This window comes from Periplaneta americana, chromosome 13 (assembly GCF_040183065.1).
Source record: "Periplaneta americana isolate PAMFEO1 chromosome 13, P.americana_PAMFEO1_priV1, whole genome shotgun sequence".
Classification (NCBI taxonomy): domain Eukaryota; kingdom Metazoa; phylum Arthropoda; class Insecta; order Blattodea; family Blattidae; genus Periplaneta; species Periplaneta americana.
This window is the reverse complement of record NC_091129.1, coordinates 98,257,430-98,281,529: the sequence shown is the minus strand read 5'-3', so window position 1 is coordinate 98,281,529 and position 24,100 is coordinate 98,257,430. Positions and strand designations below refer to the sequence as shown.

Sequence of the window (24,100 nt, the reverse complement as noted above, 5' to 3'; positions counted from 1 at the left end):
CCTCAAATCCGATAATATTAAAACGGATTTGAGGAAGGTGGGATATGATGTTAGAGACTGGATTAATCTTGCACAGGATAGGGTCCAAAGGCAGGCTCGGTATGGCATAGTTGCGCCCCGTGGTCAATTGGGAGGCCTAGGCATGGCATACTTGCGCCCCGAAGAAATCAGGTAGCAGAATGGACATGACATAGTTGCGCTCCGAAGAAATCAGGTAGCAGAATGGACATGGCATAGTTGCGCCCCAATGGATATAGTATACACAAAAGTGACTATCATAAAATAATTAAATTACTCAAAAATATTATAGTGGTATCGGTGTACAAACAAAAAATGCAGTTCATTTATTGTGTGTGATAGACAAAAAAGTGTTATTTTAAATAGCAGAATTGATCATAACCACGCAGCGGACTTACACATTGATAGACAATGTGTTTCGAACAGTGCTACGGAAAACATTTCTGAGAGACCCATGAAACTCGTTTGAATATTTCAGTTAATAAAGTACTGCCAACTTCATGGTATTCATTTTAACGGTTTCGATAATGAATATTAAATCGAATAAGAAATCAATAAGGGAGCGATCGGTTTGGAAGTAAATCCCGAAAAGACAAAGTATATGATTATGTCTCGTGACCAGAATATTGTACGAAATGGAAATATAAAAATTGGAGATTTATCCTTCGAAGAGGTGGAAAAATTCAAATATCTTGGAGCAAGAGTAACAAATATAAATGACACTCGGGAGGAAATTAAACGCAGAATAAATATGGGAAATGCGTGTTATTATTCGGTTGAGAAGCTCTTATCATCCAGTCTGCTGTCCAAAAATCTGAAAGTTAGAATTTATAAAACAGTTAAATTACCGGTTCTTCTGTATGGTTGTGAAACTTGGACTCTCACTCTGAGAGAGGAACATAGGTTCAGGGTGTTTGAGAATAAGGTGCTTAGGAAAATATTTGGGGCTAAGCGGGATGAAGTTACAGGAGAATGGAGAAAGTTACACAACACAGAACTGCACGCATTGTATTCTTCACCTGACATAATTAGGAACATTAAATCCAGACGTTTGAGATGGGCAGGGCATGTAGCACGTATGGGCGAATCCAGAAATGCATATAGAGTGTTAGTTGGGAGACCGGAGGGAAAAAGACCTTTAGGGAGGCCGAGACGTAGATGGGAGGATAATATTAAAATGGATTTGAGGGAGGTTGGGTATGATGATAGAGACTGGATTAATCTTGCACAGGATAGGGACCGCTGGCGGGTTTATGTGAGGGCGGCAATGAACCTTCGGGTTCCTTAAAAGCCATTTGTAAGTAAGTAAGTAAGAAATCAATAAGGTTGATTGATTACGAGGCTCGAGTTCCCCTAATGTCTTTTTCTCTACCTATTTCATCGGGGCGCAACTGTGCCATGTCCTTTTTCTCTACCTGATAGGAACTGGGTGCAACTATGCCCACAAAACAGGGACACTTTATCTGCTGCATCTTATCTGGCCGTGGGGCGCAACTATGCCCTGCCCGGTGGACTTATGTGAGGGCGGCAATAAACCTGCGGTTTCCTTAAAAGCCATAAGTAAGTAAGTAGGCCTAAGTAGGGTAAAGAAGAAGGCAAGGAATGAATAAACTGGAAAAGAGAAAAATAATCATAATTACAAACTGTAACTACAAGAATTCACGTACTGAAGTATTTTTCGCTGTGGTGGCTTTTGCCGCGTACGTAAGAAGCAGTACTGCCAATCTACTACAGCTCAAAATTGTGTGGATGAATGTTTCAAGATGTTTGTAAATTCTACCACCGTCCTGGCTGGACAGTAACTGTTTTCACAAAAAAAGTATTTGGATTATGGTTGTTTTATGAAAACCACTGAAAATTTCCACTCTTATAACATAGAACTATGGCGTTTTTCCCCCTAGCAACTAATTCAGTAGATGGCCGCTACAATACGCTCACCAAATGCTTAATATGTCATATGTATTTTTTGGACTATGGTTCTTTTTTCATTTATTGCTAATAGCCTGTGTCGTAAAGACAGTTCTTTAATAGTACATTCGGTTTTAATGCGTTATTATTGTTATATTATTATTATTAGTATTATTATTATTATTATTATTATTATTATTATTATTATTATTATTATTATTATTTACAGATGGGTATACTTAAACTAAATAAAATCATAGAAGAACATGGCATGAAGATTTCGCCAGAAAAAAACCCAAAATAATGACATTTGAAGGTACAAACCCAATCCGAAGCAAAATTGTTGTTGAAAATGTGATTTTAGAACAGATAAATTCCTTGTCATACTTGTAATGTAATATATCATACGAAGGCGAGAAAGATGTAAGCAGAAAAATTAACAAATTTTTACAAATATTAGGATGCTAAACCATAGACCTACCTTGAAACCAAGTTTAGTACAGAAATATTCCAGAATAAAGCTATATAAAACCCTTGCACTACCAACTCTCCTCTATGGAAGCGAAATTTGAGTTCTGAAACAAAGAGATATCAGCAGATTAGGAGCAGCTGAAATGAAATATCTGCGACGAACTGCAGGATACACACTTCTGGACCACAAGAGGAACGAGGATATATTGCAGGAACTCAACGTGCAACCATTAGAAGAAAACATTACAGGATACAGAAATAGATGGCTTGAACACATTTCTCGTATGGAAGCTGGCCGGACACCCCAAGAAATGCTAAAATACCACCCTCAAGGACTACGACGATCTGGACGTCTACAGAAACGTCTATTGGATCCTGTATAGCTGGAACCGAAACAGGCCAACAATGGCCTAATTTCGTGCCTGGAATGTGATGATGATATTATTATTATTATTATTATTATTATTATTATTATTATTATTATTATTATTATTATTATTATTATTATTATTGTTATTATTATTGCACTGACTGTAATCCATAGCTTATTTCATTCCGTTTATTAGACACATTTAACTTAAATCTTACATAAAATTGTATATATTTATCCTATTCCATTACTCTAATTCTTCTATAGACGTTGTCCACACCTGTGGAGTAACGGTCAGCGCGTCTGGCCGCGAAACCAGGTGGCCCGGGTTCGATTCCCGGTCGGGGCAAGTTACCTGGTTGAGGTTTTTTCCGGGGTTTTTCCTCAACCCAATTTGAGCAAATGCTGGGTAACTTTCGGTGCTGGACCCCGGACTCATTTCACCGGCATTATCACCTTCATCTCATTCAGACGCTAAATAACCATAGATGTTGATAAAGCGTCGTAAAATAACCTACTAAAAAAATTCTATAGACGTTACATGCAATCCTTGTGATCTACTGAGATTCCTTGTCACTATTATAAGCTTCCATTTACGACATCCATCCGTATACATATTTAGAGAGGTATCGTCTAGTGATTTTGATAAATTTGCTTGTTAGACCGGCTAGAGGCATTTAATTAGTTATTGTCACCTAAAGGATGGGAGATGAAACACTGCCCAGACAAATGGTGAAATATAACTCCTCCACGAGTGAGTAAAAAGAATTTGTTAGGTTAATAAATGAGATGTTGGAAATGGGACAGCTTCAGAATATATAGACATTTAAAGCGTGGGAGCCTAAAGAAGGAACAAGTAGTTTCGAATTTCGAATTGAATTGATTAATGAAGTGATTTGTTCGATCCAGTAAAATTAATGACTTCAAGTTTTCTGAATATAGCTGTTGGTTGCATGATTTTCTCTTGTGTGAAACCTAAATAAAATTTTCATTACGAAGATAACTGTGTAGCTATATTATAGGACGACTCATGTTGGCCTTAACCTGCATGAAAGCATTTGTTCTTTTTGTCTAGCTGAAGAATGATCTGAATTAAATAGAGTGTGTTAATAATGTTTTCTTTCCTTTTTTAGGTAAGTGTTTCAAACGAAAGCGTAAGAAGTATGAAACAACCGTCTCAAGATGTCACCTCGGTGAGTAAATACCGCATTATTTGCTGACATACGTGATAGAATCAATAATTTCGTGGACAGCGGCAAGTGTGTACTCCAGTGGCAGTTTTGGGTCAATACATATCCATTTTAAAAGGAATTTTCCCCATTGTTTGGCCAAAATGTGACAGGTTGCTAGAAACTGTTGTGAAATAAGTGATTGGAAGTCAGCTCTGATAACTTCCTGTGCTGAAGAGAGCCGACGCACATGAAGCTGCTCTTCCACACAATAGAACAAGAAAAATTAAATATGAAAGTGCCAAGTTGGGGTAGTGTGCAGGATGTGGTAGCACGTGGTGTTTTGAAATATTTTTAAAATTTTGGTTACTTTTTTTCCGTAACTTCTTAAAAGATAATATACAGGGTTGAAGTGAAATAACCTTGCAGATTGAAATAGACGGTAGTGTACATGTAAGCTTAAATGCATAGATAACCTCTATTACGTTTTGTGATTAAATGCATGGTTAATTAGAAAATTAAGTTTGAAGTTTCAGCAGTCCGGCAACACACACTAATCTCCATTTCAGTTTGGTTGATAGGTGTTTCCCCTCTACTCACACTCTCTACCATCAGCGAAGGGGAATATGCTACTGTACGTCTCACAAACGTTCGACTAATTGACTTTCAACACAGTGACAAATTTTATTATTTAAAGTATTTACCGGTAATATATATTTCTAAAGTCTATACTAAGCGTTTATAATTAATTTTATTCCTGTTTATATTAACTGGCATATTAAAAAGCTACTGGCAGCAGAAGATAAATGTTTTCTTCACCGCTAGTTGCTACTCTATGGCATACACAATGGAACAATCTGCACCACAGTCTAATATATACAGTCACGAAGCTCAATACGTAGTAAATATGCATCCATAGGCAGTTGCTAACCACTAGGATCGCTAATATCGCCTCATTACAGACAATGCGAAATAGTACCGGCACAGTCTATTGTTCCTAGTACCCTCGCAACCCAAGCTTCGTGACTGTATATAGCCTACTAGACTGTGATCTGCACGGTGTCATTCCTTCATGATGTCATAATACAAACTAACATTCCTTAATTTAATTAATTATTAGTTGAAAATATTGTAACAACGACACTAAAATATATTGAAACATATAATCGTCAAACATCTGTGTCACTGTATTTTATATTCACTTGTGTACTTTATGTAATATTTTATTTTATTTTTTTTGTGTGTACTACTTGGGGTGTGCAGGTATAAGAGGTAACAGCTACCGGTCTGTCACTGACGGACTCATGACAAGTAGAACGGGAAAGAAATGCTTTCGCATCCTCTCAACTTCTATGAAATGTCGATTACTCGTGATACAGATGTAAGAGGTCACCGAACTCTGTGTTTGTCGGTAGGTGAGCTGCTCTCTGCCAAGACCTTGCCACTTGCTCGCATCGTGCAGTGGGTTGAAATTAGAGAGTATTTTAAATTAAATTTACACGAAAACCGTCCACGCTATTGAAATACGCCAGAGAGATAAATTTTTCTTTATGAGATTTCCTATCGTTATGGACAAAAATCACGATCCTACTCGCAGTTGTTACCGAATAAGAGTTTGTTAAACATTTGGGAAAAAAACTTTTTTTATTTCTGAAACCACTATGAACTTTCCACATATATGATATTAGGCCTATAGATTTTTGTTACATACAACATTATTCGCTCTGAAAATCTGCAAGGCTATTTCACTTCCACAATGACAAAATATGTTATAGGCTTAATGACTATCGTTGTAACACACTTTACGTAAATTAACGCTTTTGCCGGGAAAATCTTGTTGTTGAAGAATAGGATTAAATTCACAATAGCGCCTGTCCTCGAGATTATTGATTGTATTACGTATATGGGCACGAATTTATATTACAAATTGCATCATTTTATCCCCATTTTAATTTAAACAACGAATTTCTTTGTACGAGAATAATTTTCAACCCACGTAGTTTAAAATATTTACTTGATGTAATTACTTAATGACTTCTTTGTTTCTCCCAGTTATGTTATGATAATATTTTTTTCAGAGTTACAATAATTTCTGTATTATACCAAATACATTTCGTAGTCGTTCTTGGTGGCCGTGTGTTTACCATTTTTCACTCTTAAGCTTGGGTTGAAGGACAACAAAAATTCTTAGCACGACTTTCCTAGAAGGGAAGAGACTCTGGGATACTGGCACTGTACATTTACAGCTTCCAAACCTTGAGGATGTTCTAGCAGGGAGGCAGAATTTGTCATTTTAATCTCCTCTAGTTCAAAATTCAACTATTTTATTTCCTAAATATCATCCTATCATCGGGCTTAAGAATTCAGCTGTTTATACTTCCATAAATAGAAATGAGATTTTCTGTTTTAAAATATTTCGGAACATAACTGCATCACAACAAGATTCATGATACAAGTACTCATATCTCGAAAGATATTAATTTTAGGATCTATGCTTTTTTTTTTTTTAATTTTTTGTATTGATGACTACTACCTCCCAAAATATTGAATGTTCTTTTTCAAATGAAAAGCACATTGAACACATCTTTTAATGTTGATCAACTGATCAACAAGTATTCTTATCTCGGAAGATATTAATTTTAGGACTTTTTTTTGTATTGACGATTACGACTTCCTCTCAGAATATTGAATGTCCTTCTTTAAATGAAAAGCATATTGAACGCCTCTTTTAATATTACAGATATATTAATTTGTCCTACAGAATTTATCTCCTAAAATATTAAATATCAAACCTCTTTTAATATTGAAGAACAAGTATTCATATCTCGGAAGATATTAATTTTAGACCCATGTTTATTCAACTTATTTTTTCTTGTATTGATGACTACTTTCACCTATAAGAATAGTGAATGCTCCTTTCTTTAAAATGAAAATCACATTGAACATCTCCTATAATGTTGTTGAATAAGTACTCATATCTTGAAAGATATTAATTTTAGGATTCATTTTTATTAGACTTTCTTATCATGTTTTGTTGAATGCTACCACCTCTCAAAATAGTGAAAGCTTTTTTAAACAGTCTGTATATACACTCTACATTTGAAAGTTTCAAAGAACAGCTTTCAGGAAGGTTACAAAATGTTTTCAGTTCACATTTAATTAACTCTGCTACTCACAAAGGAACTCAACGGCTTTATCAGGTAGAAGTAAACTTAGAAGGTATGTATTGTTGTAAAACATATAAAGAGACGCACATTTTCTTATTTAAGCTTCTCTTTGGAGCACCTGTTAAGGGGGATTTCGATCCGATGATTTTGAAACGATCCTTTCTCAGAAGTCTCGACAGAGCTCGTTGCTTCGGTGTTCTCAAGCTTTGCTCTTCGTTCTTTACTAACTTGTCATATTATGTAGCATTTTGAAACCGCTAGATTGAGGAATCTTGTGCTTCAATTGACAACATAGACTTCTCCTGCTTTCATTCACACATTTGTGTTAATAATTTCCTAGTGGAAGAAGTGGTGTACTCATTTATTAAGATTTATTCCTGTCTCATATGTATTGGAATTAAATATGGCCGACAGCTTCTCTCCATGTCTTCTCCGCGGCTTCTTTGATATCATTCTTTTCAGGGCGTTTGCTTCGCTAGAGTTCTCTCATTGTTGCCACAAAAAGTTATGATAGGGAGCGGCTAACCAACCGGGCCTTGGTTTGTTTGTTTAGATGTCAGTGTGCGTGATTTGAAATTTAAGCAGTATCTTGGGCGTTGAAACATACTTGTATATATAACACACGAGCAAATAAGGTTTTGATAATATTCAATTTGTATTTGGAAATCGATTATTTAATAAGACGAATTTCAGAAGAAGATATGTAATTTATGACTTTTAAAATTTTCATAAGACGATTTTTGTAACCCATTTCGAGTACAACGCCATTTCACTATTTTTCTCAATAAAAATCCATTATCATTAATACTTAGTTACATATGATACAAATATAATTCATTTTGCGAGTAGGGAACTTTATGGAATGAGGTTGCTAGACCTCTTTCTTTCTTTCTCTTTCTTTCTTTCTTTCTTTCTTTCTTTCTCTCTCTTCCCCTCTTTCTTTCTCTCTTTCTCTCTCTTTCTTTCTTTCTCGCTCTTTCTTTCTCTCTCTTTCTTTCTCCCTTTCTCTCTTCCTCTCTTTCTTTCTCTCTCTTTTCTTTCTCTCTTTCTCTCTGTCTGTCTTTCTTTCTTTATCTCTTTTTCTTTCTCTCTCTTTCTTTCTCTCTTTCTCTCCTTTCTGTCTTTCTCTCTTTCTTTCTTTCTCTTTCCCTCCTCCTTTCTCTCTTTCTTTCTTTTCTCTCTTTCCTCTTTCTTTCTCTTTCTTTCTCACGTTTTCTTTCTTTCTCACTTTTTCTTTCTCTCTTTCTTTCTTTCTTTCTTTTTTCTTTCTTTCTTTCGCAGTGAATTAATTCCTTCATCCCAATGGAATTATTTGACTACAATTATATAAACACGTAGGCCTAAACAATGTGTTAAAAGTTACACAAACGTCAAATTTTTTAACTTAATTTCTCATCTCAACTAAGACTTGTTATTTCACTTTCCTCTCGGTATTGAGGCCACGAAGGTAATCAATAGTAATTTAAGAAGTCTTGGCTTCACTCCTGATGATCATCCTAACGTAAGGATTCTTCGGAAAAAGTTGCAGAAGAAACAGTTTGAGATATGAAAAAACTTACCACAGTGCGGTAGTGGGGTGTCACAATTTTCCAAATGTTCAAAATCAAGCTAATGGATTTCCACAAAATGGCCTTTCATCCTTCCAATGTTCGAATGTCATAAAAATGAATTGAAATGTTATCCCTGTCCGTTGCGTCCCAGGTAGGAGTCAAGATTCCTGTTACCGTCACTGCAACGAGAATGAAACTCTCCCTCATGTTCTAGGTTTCTGTCCCAAAGGGGAGCTATTAAGAAATAATATACACCACGTGATCAAGAGTAACATTGCCAAATGCCTTAGAAATCTGAAAATTTTGAAATCTATGAAGAAGTACCGGTGTCTCAGCGAAAGTTCCAATAAACGTTCTGACATATTCGCAATCGACAGGAAGATGAACATTGGCTTTAAAAAAGCGATACACAGAGTAAAGAAATAGGTCGCGAAAAAAAAAAAAGAGGCATTATGATTATGAACCTTGTTTCGAATACCTAGAAGCTACTTGAAAATAACTGGGAGATGATTGTTAGAGATGGCAAATATAGTAAAATAGGTAATTTTATATTTAAAAGCATGTTAAGTGTATTAGTTCAGAATAATTTCGAGGGGAAAAATTGTTCCGGGGCCGGGCATCGAACCCGGGACCTTTGGTTAAACGTACCAACGCTCTCCCGGCTGAGCTACCCGGGAACTCTACCAGACACCGATCCAATTTTTTCCTCTATATCTCTGTGTATTAGTTCAGTTTTTTAATCCGCGATGAAATGCAAAATTCAATACAAAATGCGAAATGTGTAAGCCTATGTTTCTGCGAAATAGGAGCGAAATTACATTTCCTGAGAGTTTTTTTTTTAAGAAACATAATCTAAGGCCCCGTCAAATAAAGGTTCTTACATTTTTTTTCAAATACTTTAGTTATCCTCCATATTAGTTTTTACATTATAAATAGTACAAGAATGTGACGTACCCGATATCCTCTTTGTTGTTACCTGTACAGTTATTCAAGTTTTCAACTAATCTTCTAATGCAGGTTTTAGAATATCGGGTGCATGTGCGATCTCTCTATGTCTAGTGTTCACTCACAAACAAGTTGTATGTGGTAGTGCGTGATTGTGAATGAATAATGAGATAGGTCGGAATAAAATCACACCATATCTGTGCCATGTTTCGTAATTTTCTCATTTTCACTGTAACTCTTTTTATGTTCCTTTACTTATGTGTTCTTTTCAAGAACTTTAACTGGAAAATCTGGATAATTCACGTGTTAACACGTTGAATTTGTACCACCTAACTTTCCATAAGAAAAATTGTTATCCAAAAACGGTACATAATGCTAAATTATAGGCCTAACATTAAAAGTACTATAAAATGCTAACTCTGATTTCTAAAGTACTACATTTTAAATTTTAAGTATCTAAAATCCACAACCTATAGTGATTGGTTATTGTTTGAAGCGCGTGGAAGCATTTCAAAACTTTGTGTAAATTTTTTCATAGGGTTCATATTCATATTGCAGATCTCCAGAATAAATATTTACTTACGAATGGCTCTTAGAGAACCCGGAGGTTCATTGCCGCCCTCACCTAAGTTAAGCCTGCCATCAGTCCCTATCCTGAGCAAGATTAATCCAGTCCCTACCATCATATCCCCCTTCCCTGAAATTAATTTTTATATTATGGTCCCATCTACGTCTCGGCCTCTCCAAAGATCTTTTTCCCCTCCGCTCTCCCAACTAACACACTATATGCATTTCTGGATTCGCCCATACGTGCTACATGCCCTGCTCACCTCAAACGTCTGAATTTAATATTCCTAATATGTCAGGTGAAAAATACAGTGCGTGCAGTTCTGCGTTGTTTAACTTTCTCAATTCCCCTGTAACTTCTTCCCTCATAACCCCAAATATTTTTCTAAACACCTTATTCTCAAACACCCTTAGCCTCTGTTCCTCTCTCTCAAAGTGAGAGTTCAAGTTTCACAACCATACAGAACAACCGGTAATATAACTGTTATAAATTCTAACTTTCAGGTTTTTTGAGAGCAGAGTGGATGATGAAAGCTTCTCAACCGAATAATAACACGCATTTCTCATATTTATTCTGAGTTTATTTTCCTCCCGAATGTCATTTATACTCCAGGATATTTATGTAAACAAATTTTAATTTCTTCTTTGCTAATTTTAAATCACAGTTTGTACAGTTTATACTTAAATGAATAAATAAATTATTCTGTTTTAGGTATGGCTGCTAAAGAACTTAACTATGTGGAAATATTGTTTTCTATATACAAAGAAATTAACTACGTGGTATAACCAAACGATGCCCCCTGTTATAGGGCAACTGTCCTTTCCTGGACTCTCTCTCTCTCTCTCTCTGTTTTGTTTAAAACTGTAATTGGCTCAATTTTTTTTCTATTTCATTATTTTTAGCGCTAATGAATCAGTTATGAATATGCGACTTGTTTTCGTTTAACTGAGAATCTCTCCTGTTTGTGGTTTCGAGTCGAATAGATGGATCTATGTGTTATTTTTCATTGTTTTCTTACGAATCGTTACTCAAGTTGCTCTTGTTGACCGCCCACTCATTGACGTGCAATGTTATCGTTGCAATTTCAACATAACATAACTGGCACTGAAATTTCCGCCTGCTCGTGGTTTACTGTATAAATATCCTTCAAGAGCCTTCTCTCCTGTAACAGTACTTCAATAGTATTGCCGAATGTTCAGTTATGCTCTGGTTCTCAACCTGTACAGTTCAGCGCCACGAATGTGATAAACACTTTCTAATTATTTAGTTTGTGTTTTACAACACTTCAGTTCCTTTCTTATGTTTGAATTATTGATAGCCTATCAGTGTTTATTTTCTTGAACTATTAGACTTCGACTATTCAGAGATGTAGCTAACTGAAATCACTTGAAATGCATGCAATTAATAAGACGAATTTTCTTTTTTTGAATTGCACAAAATTAAGACATTTCACTGCATTTATAAATTGTATGATTTCAATAGACATTTATTTCAATATTCACAAATTTACGTAAAATAACTATAGGCTATGTGCAAGGTTGCTCATAACTAGGAGCCGGATATTGAAGACATAAAATAGCTGATAAATGGCCAATGAAATGCCCTTAAATTTACATTAAAATGTCCTAAAACTTAAAAAAAAAAAACATTAAAGTTAATAAATTACAGGCAGAAACCAGTATATAGACAGATAGTAACATTCCCAGAGATAAGGTCCAAACAAAAGGTCCAAATATATAAAAGGTCCGTACAGGAATGTCCTGATAAGTATTCGTCCATGATACTTAGTCCATAAACAAAACGTCCAAAAGTATAAATGTCCAAATTTAAAATGTCCAATGGACAAAACAGTCCAAAGTGCGAAAAAGTCCAAAAGGAAAAATGGGCCATTATACAAAATTGTTATTTAAAAAGGGAGGAAACGTATGAAAGCAATACCACTAAAAAAAAAAAACTCTACACGGGAATACAGACGTGGACAAATTATTAGCAAAATTGAAGATTTTTATTATATATTTTTACAAAATATGATTCTGCAATTTAGACTACAGTTGACATTTTTGCGTATTTCCAAATTATTAGCAAAATTGAAGATTTGTATTGTATGGTTTTAGAAAATTTAACTCTTCAATTTGAACTACATTTGATATTTTTGCATATTTACAAATTATTAGCAAAACTGAAGGTTTTTATTATATATTTTTACAAAATTCGATTCTTCAATTTGGAATACAGTTGACATTTGGGATATTTCCAAATTATTAGCAAAACTGAAGATTTTTATTTTATAGTTTTACAAAATTTGTCTCTTCAATTTAGACTGTAGTTGAAATTTTTGCTAATTTACAAATTATTAACAAAATTGAAGATTTTCATTATATATTTTTACAAAATTTAACTCTTCAATTTAAACTACAGTTGACATTTTTGCGTATTTCTGTCTATTGTAATGATAGAAATATGCATAATTGTCAACTGTAGTCTAAATTGAAAAATCAAATTTTGTAAACAGAATTATCATAAAAATCGTCAATTTTGTTAATAATTTGTCCACGTCTGTATTTACAAGGGGACACACAAGTGATAACTTACGAAAGCAATATTTTTGTTATGTAAATGAAAGACTTCGAAAATTCTTAGTACTTTGTAGTACGGTAAATCTCAATGATAATTTTGAAGAAGAAATTATGGAGTTCGTCCAATATGTGGATATTAAATACAGTAGTGGCAAAACAAACCGGGCCGACGGAATAATGGAAGTCCCGAAATGAGCCACTATGCATGCCACGCCCTCATTCACAAGATAGCGAGTAATCTATTGAAATTGTTGTAGTTTCGACTGTTGACGTAGCCCATTTCGAAAGCCATTAGAAAATAAGCTGGTAAAATTCATGTTCTGGTAAACTCGAAAAGTAGTCGGAATAAATTTGAATAAGGAACAAAAAAAAAGTTTCCTTCCTAGGCGGGATTTGAACCACGAAAGTCTTAGTTACCAGTCTATCACGCTCTGGAGTGAACAAGGCTCTGAAATCAGCTACAAGGGTCGGTCCGGTTTTTTTGCCACAACTGTACATCAATAGTAGGCCAGCAAGAGGAAGGAGGAGGGCTGTTCTCCCTAAGTTCCCACTTGAAATGTGGAATGTTTATGAATTAGTGTTAAATGGTCGCCAACGAACGAACAACGCTATGGAGGGATTCCACACTCAGTTTCAAAGATTGCTTATATCTCACCATGTAAATATATGGCGATTTATAGAACATTTAAAACAACAGCAGAATGAAACGGAAGTATTGGTGACATAATTATTAGTGGACATGAAAATATTAAACACCCACTGAGCAGAAAATACCTTCACTATCATAAAGTGGAAAATCGTGTAACCAGATACCAGTAATTCAAAGACGCTACTTAAGACCAATTTGTTTCCGCCTAAATTTGCTTTCGAATCCGAAACCTGAAGATGATGATCATCAAGGTGAACTTTAATGTATTTCTTCAGTGCCTTGTTATAACAATTGTGAATAAATTAACTGAACTAATTTAAATACAGTTACCGTAACACTTTTTAATCACTATTCGTTAGTAATATATTTTTAGTAAGTCTGGACATTTTACTCAACCTTGTTCCAAGTGGATATTTTAGGCATTGGATCATATTCAATTAAGGATTGGGCCTTTTCAGATCTGGCCCATGACCAGTTTGGACATTTTAATTTTGGACTTTATGTAATTGGACATTTTTTGAGATTGGACATTTTACATAAATGAACGTTATGACATTATGCACATTTTCGTAATATGGATATTTCAGTATTGGACCATGTATCTGCTAACCAACGGATAGGTTTTTTCTAATAAATCAAAATCACTCTCTTACTTCTCTTTACCTTGTATTAAAAATAATTTTCAATTATACAAATTCACGGATGGGAGGATAATATTAAAATGGATTTGAGGGAGGTGGAATATGACGGTAGAGACTAGATTAATCTTGCACAGGATAGGGACCGATGGCGGGCTTATGTAAGGCGGCAATGAACTTCCAGGTTCTCTAAAAGCCATAAGTAAGTATATTATGGACATATGTATGCTGTACAATACGTACAAGTTCGTCCTTACTGGAACTGTACCGGACGTTAATTGGATTCGTCCGTTTGGTTGTCTTGTTGACATACAGACGTCTAGATAAAATTTCATTGTCTTCGTGGACCTCAGAGATGTAATTTAAACTTAATAGTTTAAAGATTATAATAGAATTGCTGCTCCCGAATTCAGTAGTGGTAATTTCTTGTAACAACTTTTGAAATAATGCAATTTATATGTAAAGAAATTCTACGACGGTCCAGAGGCAGTAGGTTTGCCATAAAGTGAAATTATGTCCAACATTTCCGACAGTCATATATCGTATAATGGGTTTTGTTTTTGTTAAACTGTTAAATTGCTTTCAGGAGCTGTAGTATTAATCAAAATTCATGGTTCATTTCCCACCCAGCTCCTTTGTTTTAATCTTATCCGCGTAGAACAGTGCTTGTGTGTAGACATAAAATGCCGAGATTTGCAGCGTAAAACTGATATTTTTTTATTTTCTTGAATAGTCTGAGCATTTGCAATTATATTACATGTGCGTCTTACTGGAGGATTTGTAGTGGGATGCTGTCGAAGCAGTGGCGGCTTGCTTCACTGAAAGCATCAACTTATGTATTTGGCCTGATGTAGTATATCTGCAAAGACAAGACTTTTGTGAAGAAACAAGTAGGCCTAGTTATAACAACTATCGTGATTGGCCAGATAAGATGCTTCTATTATGTGTTTTATGTACACTTTCACCTATAACAGGGGCTTTTTGATTCCTCCAGAACCTGGTAATAATTTTATAAAAAATTCAGTGGGCCTTAGGCCAAAGGTACACTATTTTATGAGGCGCCTGAGGTCTCTTATTGAGGTCATGTGCAGGCCTTTGTCCAGACCATTCTTTTATATGGGGCGGAAACATGGACAATTAATTTCAACAGGCGAGAAAACTATGAGCTCTGAGATGGATTTTTGAAGAAGTGCAGCGAGAAATTCAAGACGGGATAAGACTGAGAACACAGTAAGCTCCCAAGTCAATATTATAAATTACCAATCAATAGTTTCAAAACTAGATTTTACAATTGGTTATTAAATAATCCTTTTTATTCTGTTGCTGATTTTTTCAACACAAATTTGTACGAAATTGTATTTTAATAAATAAGTTTAATTGCAATTTAGTTAGTTTTCTTCAATTTAAAAGTTTCAATTATTTCATGTTTTCATTGTATTACTTAAATTTTACTGTTTCTGTTATTAGTGTTTTTTTAAATGTATTTATATGTTTTTTTCAATGTATTCTGACGAAGCCTAAAACTGTATGTCTAATGGCCAAATAAATTGAATTGAATTGAGTTATATGGGAAATATTATAAATTAAAAATAATGTTTTGGAGATGATAGAAGAGAAAAGACTGAGATGATATGGATATGTTATGAGAATGTCGGAAGAAAGAATACCAAAGAAAATTTTTATTTGACATCCAAAAGACAGCAGACGAAAAGGAAGACCAAAAGAAAAATGGATTGACGAATTAAAGAGAAGCATGCACGACTATGGACTTGCAAGGAAGATACGGCAGACAGAGATTTGTGGAGAACTGAAGTTAAATTTTTGGTGAAGAAAAACCATTATTTATGTAAATTTCCTGTTAAAATGAAGAATGTTTTTGTAAGTCTTCGATTTCCTTTATGTCGCTGCAACTAATATATAATGTTAGTCCACCGCTTTGGAGTAACGGTTAGTGGTGGTGGTGGTGGTTTATTTAACCTGGTAGAGATAAGGCCGTCAGGCTTTCTCTGCCCCTCATTCATTCATTCATTTCATTCATTCATTTTATTCCATAGATCTTACATGAGCAATGAAGCTTTAAGATGTGGAACATGTCAACATTTTACAATATTACAATTAAAATTTTTACAAATTTTTATAGTTTTACAATTTAGTAATTTTCTACAATTTTTACAATTTTGTACAATTTTTTTACATTTTTTTTTACATTTTGGCGAGATGTAGTGAGATGAGATGAGGTCCGAGGATTCGCCAAAATATTACCCGGCATTTGCCTTTTCGGTGGGGGAAACCTCGGAAAAACCCAACCAGGTAATCAAATCAAAGGGGTTGATGCCAAGGACTCGCCATAGACCATCCGGCTTCAGTCCCACGGCTGGGGAAAACCTCCGAAGAACCCAAAGTCCAAAGGGGGATCCAACCCAAGCCCGAACGCAGCTCCGGATCAGCAGCCCAGCGAGATTCCAACTATAATATGAAGAATAAAATTACAATCAGTATTAAATTTACAATTACAATAAAAATCAAATTACTAAATGATTACATGACTAATGAAAGCTAGATAATTTACCATAGAAAAACAAAGAATATTTTATATTTACTGAATTACAAATTAAACATAGAATAACAAAATTGTATAGTGATGAAATTACCGGATATTGAAATATTTTGTGATAGAGTAAGGAAACTATTTACAAGAAACCATGTGTAAACGAGTTTCAATTACTGACCAAGTGCCTAGTAAGTTTGCGTTTGAATTCAATTTTATTTCGACAGTCCTTGATGCTAGCGGGTAGCAAATTCCAGAGTCTTGGCAGGGCTATTGTGAAAGAGGATGAGTATGTTAGCATGTCTGACTGTGAAAGAGAGGGTTCAAATTCTGGTTCTTACGAGTTTCCTGGTTGAGGTTTTTTCGTAGTTTTTCCCTCAACCAGTTGAAGCAGAATTGCTGGGTGAAGTCGTCAGAATATTGCATCGGACATTTTATTTCTGACAAGACTGTTTTGTCTCGGATCGTTCGTTGTGACGGTGATTACATGCATTCTTATAAAGTTGTAGCGTACTGCATCAGTATTCGTCCCGGTCAACCACGGACCGTCCGGGACGGTATCGAACAAAACGGTAGTGTCACCTGAAGTTTTGTCCCCTACAGGTCACGATCAGACATTTCGTTATACACTTGAATGAAGTCTGCTCTTTTTCATGGGCTGTCGTTGCACGGATTATTATTATTATTATTATTATTATTATTATTATTATTATTATTATTATTATTATTATATAGGGTGTGGTAGCAATATCTCAACACTGTTAGGTGATACGCAGAAATCAATGTCTTTTTCGTGTTCTGTGAGTCCGAAAATATGGTATTTGGTGTATTTTATGTCTGTGAGAAATCATTGTTTTACGGTGTAATCGGCACAAGCGTGAATCGAACCCACGCCCGAGAGCAGCCTCTAAGCATGACTCCATCTCCTTGAAATGAAACTCGCGTCTAGGCAGGGTGCGATTCCGATCATGTAAAGCAAAGTTCTGTCTTTACTAGAGCCCATTCAGCAGATAGAGGTTTACGCTCAGAGAATGCAATTTATTAGAATGCTGTGAGGAACTGCCATGAGTTGAGAAGAAAGTAAACCATCTGTACGAAGCATGCTCGGATCCTTGAAATATGTGTTTGCTAATCCAATTGCCACTAGCAGGTTGCTCTAATTGCATCGTTTAACTCTTGGTATTTCTGATTCTGGCTTCTCCTTGTTACCACTTGCAGCCTACATTTTATAATGTGGGGACGCCCAACCTATTTATCACGACGCGTGGAACTAAAATTTGATCTATAAGATCTTAACATATCGTGCAGCGTGCGAAATCTCATTTTATCAAAGTCTTGGTAGGTGCGTAACAGATTTCCAAGCAAGGATCGAAATGCTCTCTACTAAAATTATGTTAATAGATACAAAAGTCAAAGAAAATTGCCATACTTTCAGGTTCAAGGGCTGGTAGTGACTCAATAAAATTATATCTAAGACCAGTATTGTCTTGGAGACCATACGGGGTCGTACATCGTATGGGAACCTACAATTTTTTTTTAAATAATCGTATGGGGAAGAGAAAATTTTGTCTGTATGGAGCCATACAGCATATGAGTGCCTAAGTTTTGTACGCGGAGATCTGTACAGATCTTAGATCATCTCTTGTTGTTTGTAATGTATTTTGTTCGATGTTTATAAACAAAAACTGTCCACCTCTGCAGCACTGGAATCCAGAATTATATAAAATAATGGTTGAAAAACAAGAAGTGCTGCAAATACATATTCCAAGATTCATGGAGACAAGAGTGCATCTACGGTAGTGCTACAAGGTGTATTCTTTAAATCAAGCTTGTTGTACAATTAAAATGTAAGGCAAAACAATTTCTTTAATTCTTCTTTAATATTAAAAAATCATTAAATGAGTCCGAGAGATAGAGAGAGGAGAGTAAAATATATTTCAAGGGAGAAAACAAGGGGTGGGGCTTTTGGCCAAGAAAAAAATTACCATGACAGCACTGATTAAAACTAAATAAAATTAACACGTCCAATTTGCCACTGTATTGTACTTAATACAAAAAATCACGAAGAATATCCTTATCTTCATTTTGAACTGAACGGTCAAGATGAATTTCTGACATCAAATAAGGACCCAATAATTTTTTGTTACAGTTTATTTCATGAATGTTACACTCATATAAATGGACTCGTAAATAGTGACAACTAATGATTTAGGAGAAATCACTGGCGAACAAATACATAAGCAGACGACATGCTCAGAACTTCCTTCTTAGCAACAGGAATCCTAAAAATTCTGTGTTGTGTCAGGGATAGATGGTCACGCAGAACGCATTACCCACTTTCGGGAATGAAACTATAGTTGTGTTGGTTTGAGTATTTTATTCTTATTTCGGTTTACAAATGGAAAGTATGTGTCTACGATAAGAGAAGTAATTAATGAAGGGCATGCAATATATTTCCTCGTCCACTACTGTGAAGTAACGGTTAGCATGCCTGACAGTGAAACGAGCGGGCCCGGGTTCATATCCTGGTTGGGACAAGTTACCTGGTTGAGGTTTTGTTCCGGAGTTTTCCTCAACCCATTAAAAGAAAATGCTGGGTAACATTCGGCGCTTGACCCTAGACTCATTTCGCCGGCATTACCACCTTCATCTCATTCAGACGCTAGATAAACTTAGCAGTTGATAAAGAGTAGTAAAATAACGACACAATATTAGAAATATTCTATTTTCGGAAATACGTAACATTAATTTATAATGAATACACTGTTGGAAAGAGTAAACTTTAAAGATGAGTAGAACTTATTATGATGTTTTTGAGGCTCAATTAAAATCTTACGGAGGTCAGTACACAATGATGCCAAAAATGTAGTTTTTGAAGAGAATTTATTACTTCAAAATGCAGAAACTGAATGATGGTAAAATTAATAGTAATTAATGATTTTTCAAATATTCAAAATTAAAAATTAAGCTCTATGTGACCGTCACTTGCCCGCACAGCCATTTGTAGGCGTCTTCTCCACTGTCCAGTAGCACTGGATATCTGTCTTTGATCAAGCCGGTCCCAATATTCAAGAAGGCGTTGTCTTAAATGTTCAATATTACGAATTCTTGTTTTGTAGTAAACTGCTTTTTGTAGTTGACTCCATACAAAATAGTCTGGGAATAAATTTGAATAAGGAACAAAAAAAAAAAGTTTCCTTCCCAGGCAGGATTCGAACCACGAAAGTTTTAGTTACCAGTCTATCGTGCTCTGGAGTGAACAGGGCTCTGAAATCAGCTACAAGGGTCGGTCCGGTCTTTTTTGCCACTACTGTACACCCACGCGGGGAGCAGGAAGGTTGAACTCTCTGTCTTAACCATGGTACTAAAATTAAGTTTTGTGTTCAGGATTAGGCCTATATTTCTGCCACCTTTTACTTCCGTAAAAGATCCGGAATCCGTTCCACAAATTTACTAGTATAAAGACATGAAAAGTCTGTCTTCTTCTGGGAATGAATCTGGGCTCTCTCACAGTCCGTGGACTGTCGCTTTATCGTGTTTAACTCTGTTCGTAGCAATTCCTGGAAAATGTACAGTAGCCACTCTGTGTTGTAAATACACGTGTGAGGTACACAGTTACTGTTATTTGCATTGGAAAACACCGCTGGTTGTTTATATAAACACAATCGCAGTTAAGTAAGCTCAATTAATTCACAATTGTTCATTCGTTGGTTGTACAATATTTGTGCTTGACAATGCCGCGAGCTCGTCACGAGACAAATGGCGCATGCCCTGGTCCGCCAGCTGTGCGTTAGCTCATGGAAACACGCGTGCAGAGAGTTAGTGTGAACGTGAAACTTTAATAATAATAATAATAATAATAATAATAATAATAATAATAATAATAATCATAATCATCATCTAGTGGAGTAACGGTCAGCACGTCTGGCCGCGAAACCAGGTGGCCGGGGTTCGAATCCCGGTCGGGGCAAGTTACCTGGTTGAGGTTTTTTCCGGGGTTTTCCCTCACCCCAATACGAGCAAATGCTGGGTAACTTTCGGTGCTGGACCCCGGATTCAATTCACCGGCATTATCACCTTCATTTCATTCAGACGCTAAATAACCTAGATGTTGATATAGCGTCGTAAAATAACCCAATAAAAATAAATAAATCATCATCTACTTGTCAAAATGGGAAAGGGACATGGTGAAGAGACAGTAAAAGACTTAGGGTGGGAACTTCTCAAATCAAGGCGACGAAAAACCAGACTCACCGCATTGTTTAAGGCACAAATGGGACATAAAGCATGGACCGACATCAATGCTAGATTGGCAATACCATCATACTTAGGCAGGGCTGATCATATTAGGAAGTTTAAATGTAGAAAACAAAGAACGGACGTGGCAAAATTTTCCTTTGTTAACCTCACAATAGTGGACTGGAACAGCTTACCTGCAGCAATCTTTCAGGGTGGTCCTCTCAAAATCAATACATTTAAGGAAAGGTTGAGAAGATTAGACTGAAAATGTAATTGTAGGTGCAGTGTAATTATCTATGCTGTGTCATGTAATTAATTAAGTTGATAATATGTAATTAATTAAGATATGTAATTAAGTTGATATGTAAATAAATTAAGGTGATATGTAATTAAGCTGATATGTAATTAATTAAGGTGATATGTAATTACTTAAATTGGTAATAGTTGGGTGAAATAGAAGTACTTATAAGTTATGTTTACTCTTGCTTATTGTAGGCGTTATTATAGCATAGTTTTTATTTATAGTCCTAGGTTTATTTATTTATTTATTTATTTATAGTTAGTTAGAAATAAATTTACGTTTGTTTTATTGTTTTTTATTGCTGTAATTATTGTATTATTGTGATGGTATTATTGTATATTATATATCACTGCCACCGGGTGTATACCCAATTGTAGTGTTAATAAATACATACATACATACATAGATACATACATACATACATACATACATACATACATACATACATACGCACATACATACTTCAAGGTGGACCGATTCCGTTCCGTTCCGTTCCGACTCAGAGGTCGTCTTCCATCGTAGTCATGCTCGACCAATACTTCGTTTTCCTTTTGGTTTATATTCATAAAGGCATCTAGCTGGTCTTGATAGTGTCATTCTTTGTACATGTTGGAACCTTTTTTTTATTTTCTCGAATCATACTATTTATATTTGTAAACGTGAACATTTATTTTGTGTCCTACAGTGACTGAATGTTTACATGTTGAGAAAGGAGTAACTGCACTCTCAGTATCCCATTCCCCTCGATCTACACAACAGTGGTCAGTGCGTTCGTAATTTAATGCTTTTCGGTACCTTGCGCCGCTGTCTGACGATTATATTTTTGGATTGCTCCATTTCAAGCGACTTTTAGTTTACAAGTGATTCTAAAAAAGACATTTATTCGTTGCGTTCTCTGTCGTGTTATGTTTTCATTATTCATTTAGCATATATTTAGTATAAATGCGGGAAATGTTTGAAATTCGCATGCTATTGCAGTAGGATAACCCTGCATATAGTGTAGCGCTGGCAAACCCAGATTTAATATGTCGTAATGTGGCTGGGAGTGGCAGTATGATTTCACAAGTCATATGACCTATAAAAACTGGGGAGTTCCCATCCTTCCCGATGTTTTATATTACACTTGTATCCGTTAGCTTAAGTATACGGTAGCATACATAACGCTTCATTTTCACTGAAGTAAGCAAAATAACACATAACACGGTTCTTGTAGACTGTTATTAGGCATCTCTGCTTTCCTTATACAACAGGAAAGATTGTATTATACCATTTTGTGATTTTTCCTTAACGTTTGGTGAGCCACTTGCAGCGTAACTGGCGGTTATGGAATTTCGGCCTTCTAAGACAATAGTGTTCCATAATCCCTATTACCATACTTAATACCCTAAGGGTGAAACCTAACCAATACTACATTTGCTAGAGGTTTATAGTGATTTTCTAGATGCTAGATTGAATTTTCTTTTACCAACTTTGTTGGGAATTTCGAAGTTTTCAACTATGTGGTTATTTAATATCATGGACGCTTCTATCCGCAGAGTAGTTTAATTGAAGACTTGAAATTGTCGTCTACTCTGTTTGGTCCTTCATACCTGGCTTTTCAAAATAACTGCAAAAAAAAAAAAACTGACGAGATTCATCGAATTCCTACAATTGCTTGAAACATTTGTGCTGTTATTGATTGTTATTGTGAGCATGTTTGGAATGTGAAACAAAGATTTGATATTTTTCTTTGCTGCATTATACCCTACGCATTTAAATTTAAGAACTCGGAATCTTCTCGTTAACTGCTTCGTGATCGCTTCCTCATTCTATCAGGCCTACTCTCGAAAAACAAATGAAATTAATAAGTCGAAATGATTCACACACCAATATGACGCCAATGAGTTGTTTGAAGTTACAATGAATAATTGGATTAATTTGGAAATTAATACTATAATTAATACGTACTTTAGAATTATACTATGTTACATTAACTATTTCTGTCTTTATATTCCCCGCATTTATTAATCATCCCATTTGTGTGCGAATAATAATTTTTTATTCAATTAAAATTATGTTTAATATTTCATTCACCTTTTACACGTTAAAAAACGTTTCACGTGAATCTTTTTGAAATTCATCGTTGAGATTCGTTTACTTGTTCTTTGTAAAGAGGTGAAGGTGGACAGAACTACATAGGCTACTAAAACCTGACGAAATAGCTATGTTGACAAGTCATTTGGTACAGTCCATATCGGCCGCAGTGACATTTGTTACAAACAGAAAAATCCAGTGACATTTGGTACAATTCATATGGTCCAATGCCGAAAAATGTCCAGAATATTTGATAAATGGTTATGTTTGGTACAATCCATATTTTCCAATGTTGAAAAAGGTCCAGGATATTTGATTTAATGGTTTTCTGTTACACATATGTGATATGTGTACTGAGTGTTGCATTGTCTCCAATTGACTGTAAGTCGGCAACAAGCAGTTTTATTAAGCTTCACAAACGAAATTTTAAGTCGTAAATGACATGGCATAAATATTTTTTTTTCACAGAAATAGAAGTCGATGTTACATCACAATGGGTATTGTTATTTTGTAATTTATGTAGAGCCTATATTAAAAATAAAATTAGCCCTAAAAGAGTACCTTGTTGCACGCCTAATTTTACATTTTGAATATTGGTAAATTGATTATGAATTTTAGTTACCTGGGTTCTATTACTTACATAATATGATTTAGGCCTAAATAAATTTATACAGGCCTATACTATAAGTTTCAAATTAGAGTGTGTTAACTGGATTTTTCACAGCAACATGGAGCTTTAAAATAAACTTTTTTTTTTTTCAGAACTTTAAAATTTGAATTGTTTCCCTTATCAACTTATATGTCTATGCGGATGACATGAATATGTTAGGAGGAAATCAACAAACGATTAGGGAAAACACGGGAATTTTACTTGAAGCAAGTAAAGAGATAGGTTTGGAAGTAAATCCCG

General features: G+C 35.1%; 1 protein-coding gene across 10 annotated transcripts in view; it reads left to right on the top strand.

Moving 5' to 3' along the window:
- Positions 1–24,100, top strand: part of LOC138712148 (dual 3',5'-cyclic-AMP and -GMP phosphodiesterase 11-like) — a 1,303,168-nt gene that overhangs the window by 1,060,586 nt on the left and 218,482 nt on the right. For 2 of the 10 annotated variants that reach the window (XM_069843624.1, XM_069843625.1), the window contains one exon: positions 3,901–3,960. The exons of the other annotated variants lie outside the window; for them this stretch is intronic. In XM_069843624.1, the coding sequence (XP_069699725.1) occupies positions 3,901–3,960 (60 nt within the window). The remainder of the gene's footprint in view (positions 1–3,900; positions 3,961–24,100) is intronic. 10 annotated transcript variants of the gene reach the window in all.